The 6,000-nt window shown below is 39.4% G+C and overlaps 1 protein-coding gene across 2 annotated transcripts; it reads right to left on the bottom strand.

Annotated features, from left to right (window-relative positions):
- Positions 1–438: 438 nt before the first annotated feature.
- Positions 439–4,750, bottom strand: zgc:85843 (uncharacterized protein LOC405880 homolog). 2 transcript variants are annotated; one of them, XM_024273231.2, is made up of 11 exons: positions 4,651–4,750; positions 4,383–4,506; positions 4,042–4,145; positions 3,862–3,959; positions 3,689–3,792; positions 3,536–3,618; positions 3,342–3,466; positions 1,744–1,845; positions 1,575–1,667; positions 1,375–1,494; positions 439–1,296 (listed from the first exon to the last, which is right to left on the bottom strand). In XM_024273231.2, the coding sequence occupies exons 2-11, from the start codon at positions 4,472–4,474 to the stop codon at positions 1,087–1,089; spliced, it is 1,131 nt and encodes a 376-aa protein (XP_024128999.1). In that variant the 5' UTR covers positions 4,475–4,506; positions 4,651–4,750; the 3' UTR covers positions 439–1,086. The 2 variants fall into 2 exon arrangements, with proteins under 2 accessions (XP_024128999.1, XP_024129000.1); XM_024273232.2 differs by lacking the exon at positions 4,651–4,750 and having other exon boundaries at positions 4,383–4,642.
- Positions 4,751–6,000: the final 1,250 nt, after the last annotated feature.

Here is a 6,000-nt window from a genome sequence, read left to right as displayed (position 1 = left end):
TCACAGTTTGATACCAATTAAAGTCCCAAAAAAGGAACATTTTGTTTGTGGATAAGACAAGAAATGGTATTCAAGCTACAAAACAACTTAATATTGCTTCGCTTTAAAAGAAAAAAGATTTTACAGAAACAAAAACAGACAAAAGTCTGTTTTTCTTGAAGATTTTGTTGCTTCTTTTGCTGAAAGAATGAACTTCAGTAACCCTGAGCAGATGGGTAAGTGAATCAGTCGTGGACTTCTGACCAACGCGTCACGTGACGGTTTGTGTGGCTGCAGCGTGTGACAGCTCACCTAAATCCAGGGTTCAACTCTTATCAGCGACTCCACGCCACTCAGCACGCCGTAGGGGAACAATACTGAGACGCTGTGCTACTGAAGTACACAGTTGATGGATATTAGGTAAAAGCTCGTTTGAATCTGAAATCAAAAGTAAAACTGTTTTTTTATTCAGAAAAGCATAATTTATTCAAAATGCACAAATCCAGAAGAACATTAGGAATAGAATTGTTTATTAGGCAAAAAAACAAACGACATGCAACTCCATTTAAACTAAATATTCAACTTTTTAATCAAAATAATAATAGAAAAACACCTAAATTTTTGGCATCTTTTCCAGAGTTGGTTCTCTCTTTTATCAGCAGCAAAAGCTTCCTATTATTTAAGTTTCCATCTGAAATAAAGACTTTTTGCGACTGATTACAATGAAGAGCGGGAGTTTTGACTTCCTGCTTAGAAAGCCCTTTACTCCTAGAGTGGTGCATTGATGACCTTTATGATTAAGGTCAAATGTCAAAGTTTATGAAGTCACCAAGTAGATAGTTGCATGAGTCACCTGAAAAAAAGATGTAATCGCAATCCTCGCTTCCACAAGCTGCTTATCAGGGTCCAACAGTCCATGCAAGGAGTGCCGCGTGGGGTGGCCGGATTCGAACCACCGAGTTACAGAGCAACGCTTTCAGATTTCCTCTGGGTCTTCAAAAAAACAAAAGTATTTGATGCAGTCTGTGCTCCAAAAGCCATTCCCAGAAAACAATGGCCCTGTGACAGCATGACGTATTCCTCGGCAGCCGGCGGCTGGCGTGTGGTCTAGTTTGTCTTCTTCTTATTACTGGTCTGTCCTTTGGGAACGGGTTTCATAAAATAGGCTGGGTTGGTGTGGCAGCGAAGGGCCAGAAGAACTGGTGCAACAGCGAGCAGCACATTCAGCGTCAGAACAGGCCAGCGTTTGTCTGCTGGGACTCTGTACGTGAAGGGAGTGCGGGAGTGGAGGGAGGCTCCGATGTGGCACCACTGGGTCTGCAGAGAACAGGAAAGAAGGTCACACAAGGCTCTACTTTTTATCAACCAAAGATAACGGTGGGAAAAAAATAGAACCTGAGCTACAGCTCCAGCAAGAAAGAGGGTCCAGTCCAACATCCAGCTGCATCCTGGCGTCATCAGACCATAGATGAGGACGACAAGGAGGGGCACGGCATAGAAAAAATGCACCAGCATCTGAAAGAGAAGCAGCAAAAAGTGAAGCATCACCAAAGCATCAAACAACTATTTTTTTAATAAAATTTCTCTTGACTGACCGTAACTTTGGGAAAGCCCACCGGGTCCTTGAGGTACGGCTCATACTGATAGATGTAAGTGAAGCAGGCGTCCATGGGACAGTCCAGCACCACCTGTGAAAGGGCGAACACGGCGTCCGCTCACCCAAAGTTCATTCTCGCTGAACAAAATCAGTGATGTTTCACTTACCAGAGCTCTGAAAACACAGAAGGAGATGACTCCCAGCAGAAGCAGAGACAGAAGCAGCTCGACAGGTCGAGACAGAAGATGTTTCTTCTGTTCCACTGCAATCTATCCAGAATGCAAAAAAAGGAATGAAAGCTGCTAATTTAAAAACATTTTGTGTTCACACATCACTTGATCCAGACCCAGATGTTGGGTCATGCGGACCCAACATCTGGGTCTGAACTCGATGCAAAATTAGCACCATTTTAAATGCTGCAGCTCTTGTTGTCATCACAACACATTCTCACAATCAAGTCGTCAGATATTGACACATACATGTTTGGAGAGTTTCTCTGGTGAGGAAACCGCTTTCGACTTTAGAGAAACAAAAAGCTGCTGTTTGCAGACACAACCAGGAGTCTTCCTCCAAATATGGATTAATGGAGTCAATTGTTTCCAAACCGCTCAGCATAAAATGTGGCGACAGATTCTTAAATGTTTCACATAATCTCACAATAATAAAGTTACAGACACGATAGATTTATTACTATACTTTGAAAATATCTGTTTTGACGGTTTTGTCATTTTGTTTCTGCTTTAAATTTTCAGTCTGCTTTGAATTTTCAGTCATAAAGTCTACGTTTAAAGCAAACATTTCTCAGAGAATGAAGATTCAATCAAATAAAGTTGCCGAGATGTTTCTGAATTGAGGAAACTCGTAAAATGACATTTAGGAATTTTATCTGAATTATGCAGAAATCTGTTAAGAAACTTTTGCAGAGACAATGTTCCTCTGTAAGGAGCTTTGAAATGCAACCCTGATAGACTGAAAAACTTTAAACGTTTGTTCAGATGTACATTCTTCTTGAGAGGTGTTTGATTTGTGGAAGAAGCTAATTCATCCTCTTTTCATCTAGTTTTCCTGATGCAGTTTTATGTTATTTGACATTAAATACTGTCAAAAAGTTTTTAAATGGACTGGATTAATTTGAAGTAAGAGTTAGTTGTTAATTACATGCAGATGTGCCAACAATCTTTTGCTATTTAAAAATATATTACAATAACTTCAAGAAAGTTTTCCTAACTGGACCTCTTTAAATTTTAGTTGAAGACCCCTGTGGAAGCATCTCAACAGCAGACTTGCTTCTCGCGTCTTGACTTAAAGCAGAAATTAGGAGGATGAAGATGGAGAATGACGCCCACCCCCTCTATGACACGATGTCATCACTAAGCAGCTCCTTCAACATCTGAAGGACCTCTTAAGTCGTTTCTTCCTGCTGCTCTAAGACTGAACAACCTGAGTGTCTCTCTGTAAATGTATTAATTATAGTCATTATTGTTAACACCATTCACTTAAAACTGTGCAATACTTGTGACCTAAATAATTACATTATCCTAGTATGTTAATGCAATTATATGACATATTGTATTTTAAAGTTTGCATACTTTTGCTCTCATGACATATTGCAGTTTATTTTGAAATTTGCTTAAACTAATTTTTAGCAATCATTTCAGAAATCAGGAGCTCTGCACTTCCCAGAGGTTCATTTTAAAAACACTTCAGTGATATTAAGTATGCTGATCTATTAAAACATCTTCTATACTCCACTTCTGAAAGTTACCTCATCTGCTGTGATGACTGGCATCACCCTCGGTCTGCGAAGCAGCACACATGCTGCCCAGAAAGGCGCCAAAAAGAAAGGAACGTTCCTCCAAAAGGCTGGCCGAATGTTAGAGCCGTGCTTACCTGATCAAACGAGACCACAGGTAAATACATGTGAACAATTGTGGCTAAAAGGTTGTCATGAACTCTCACCGATGACCACTCCTGGAATGTGAACTATTTGATGGGCGATGGAGGAACCCGCCCACAGCAGGCCCAGGCTTCGGTAGGACTTCCTGCAACGGCGTGAAGCGAAAGGTCAAACTGAAGTCCCTGCTGATGCATGCTTTTAACACAGCAGCTTACCCTGCAAACATGCGGTGGATGATTGTAAGGAAGATCGTGAAGTGCACAACCCCTTCCCAGTAGCACATCATCACGGCGTAGGCAGTGCTGAGGTGAGGCTCCCCCTGAAAAGATCCTCGCACAATCAGCATCACAGAGAGAAACACTGCAGAGCATCGAAAAGAGCATCTGACCATCTTCAGGTAGAAGTCCATGAAGCCGGAGATGAAGCCGTCCTGCTGTAGAGCATTGGTCAAACCCACCATGCAGGTGAAGGAAAACTCTGCAAACACTTCACAAATATACAAGCATCATTTTAAAAAGTCTTCTTTATGTTGGTGCAGCTCATTTGCATTTAAAAGGTCTTTCTGTACCGTAGAATAAGGGCTCCACTTTTTTGTCGTGTCTCACTGTGAGGTGGAAGAGGAGAAGAACTGACCCCAGGATGACCACTCCAGTTCCCAGGATGAGAAAAGGTCTGCAGCATCAGAAAATATCACGTTATTTACCAAAAACTCTGCGGAAGATTTTTTTAAAACACCGAAAAACATTTGAATATGAATATTTTCTACACCAAATCTTAGACCTACAACCATTTAACCACAAATAAATCAACACTTTAAATTAAGTCTGCACTTTGAATGAACTGTTATCAACAGCTGAACCATCCTCACTGCATTTCTGCTCATTTAGATTCCACTGACACATCACTTACTCCTGAATCCCAGGTAACTTGTTCATCGTGAACAAAACTCCAGGAGCCAGCAGTGACAGCACAAACACGATCGCTTCCTCCGGAGGTTTCATCTTTCCACGCGTGAGCTTGAAATCCCAGACGACTTAAAATAAAATAAGATACAAAAATAAATAAAAAAGTTTCCAATTAAAGAGGTTTTTAGGAAGTGAAGAGAGACATGTCAAAGGGCAGAGCTCTCTCTGAAGCTGCCGAGGGGAGGAAAAGGGTTTAAAGGAGTGTCACCCACTGCCTTTTGATCTGTGATGAAGCAACGGTGATCCTCCAACACGCCAGCTATCTGTAGTAGGTTTCAAAGTTTAACTGAGGGCTCTTTGCTTCTTCCTCTTACGCAGTTTCTGCAGGTTAAAGGCCTTGTTGCTCTTTGCTGCCTCTTTCAGGCAGAGGTGAAGTCAGACAAATGAGCATAAATACCAAAAAGTAGTACTCTTAGTGTTTATTTTATTACTAGAATATAAGCATAGCAACTATACTTTCAGTGTAGAACCTACAGAGCCACATGTAGCTATTTTATCCCCCCAGTGCCATTCATTAGCTTTAAAAAAATGCAAACAATTTAAATAAATATTAAATTAGTTGGTTAGTTTAAGCACAAATTCCACTCTATGCTGTACAATAGTTGTTGTCATAATGACAGAAAATGCCATGTTTGACTTAGATTCTGTGAAGATTTAATTCTAATAAATCTGCTGTAGCAGGAAGATTTTATGTATGGAATTTGTATGTGCCGTTTTCAAAAGTAGCTAAAGTTGGTACTTATGGAAAAAAATTGTAATTAAAATAAGTAAATATTTAAAAGCTATATTTCATAAATGAATTGCTTGATTGCCACAAAAACTTAAATAAATGCTATTTTTCACAAAAACTTAGGAGGGACATTTTAAGCTTACAATTCATAGATAGGACATAAGAAGTAAACTTGTAATAAAATGCCTCACTTTTAGTGTCAACTACTTGCAGTACACTTAAATACATTTCTTTTTGCTAAGGGATATTCTTTTTGATTAAAATAAACCACACGTTAGAGTTTTCTAATCTCCCCAGAATAAAGCAATTTTAAATCTGCTAGACAAAAATATATTTTACTACATTGTTCTATAAGATCCATACAGAAAACTGTTAAAAGTGAACATAACTTAATTAATTTAAAGTTTTTATCCTGAGAGTCAAACAAACAGTGCAGAGGATCGAATCCAATCATACTTTGGGACTTATTAAAGAGTCCAGATGAGAAGTTTGATCTATTTTTGTGGCTGCAGCTGCAAAAATGAACTGTACTTTTTGCGCAGACTGCCCCCTGGCGGTAAAATGCGGTAACACAGGTTTTAGTTTACCAAACTTGCTGGGGGTCAAGGAGAGTTTAAAGAGTTCCACGATGCAACAACTCGACCAATCAAATGACTTGCACAGTTTCAGATTTGACTGTAGATATGAGAACAATCAATGGGTTATAGAGACAACACGAACTTTTATTCTTTTTTTTTTTATTAACATGTCTTTGCCCATGTCAGAGATGTGAACTTTTCAAAAGACAATTTGGTATTTTTTTGGTGTTTACAAAGAGAAAACAAGAAAAGCT

The sequence above is a fragment of the Oryzias melastigma genome, linkage group LG17 (assembly GCF_002922805.2).
Source record: "Oryzias melastigma strain HK-1 linkage group LG17, ASM292280v2, whole genome shotgun sequence".
Classification (NCBI taxonomy): domain Eukaryota; kingdom Metazoa; phylum Chordata; class Actinopteri; order Beloniformes; family Adrianichthyidae; genus Oryzias; species Oryzias melastigma.
The sequence above is the reverse complement of the archived record's forward strand: the minus strand, read 5'-3'. Positions and strand labels throughout refer to the sequence as shown.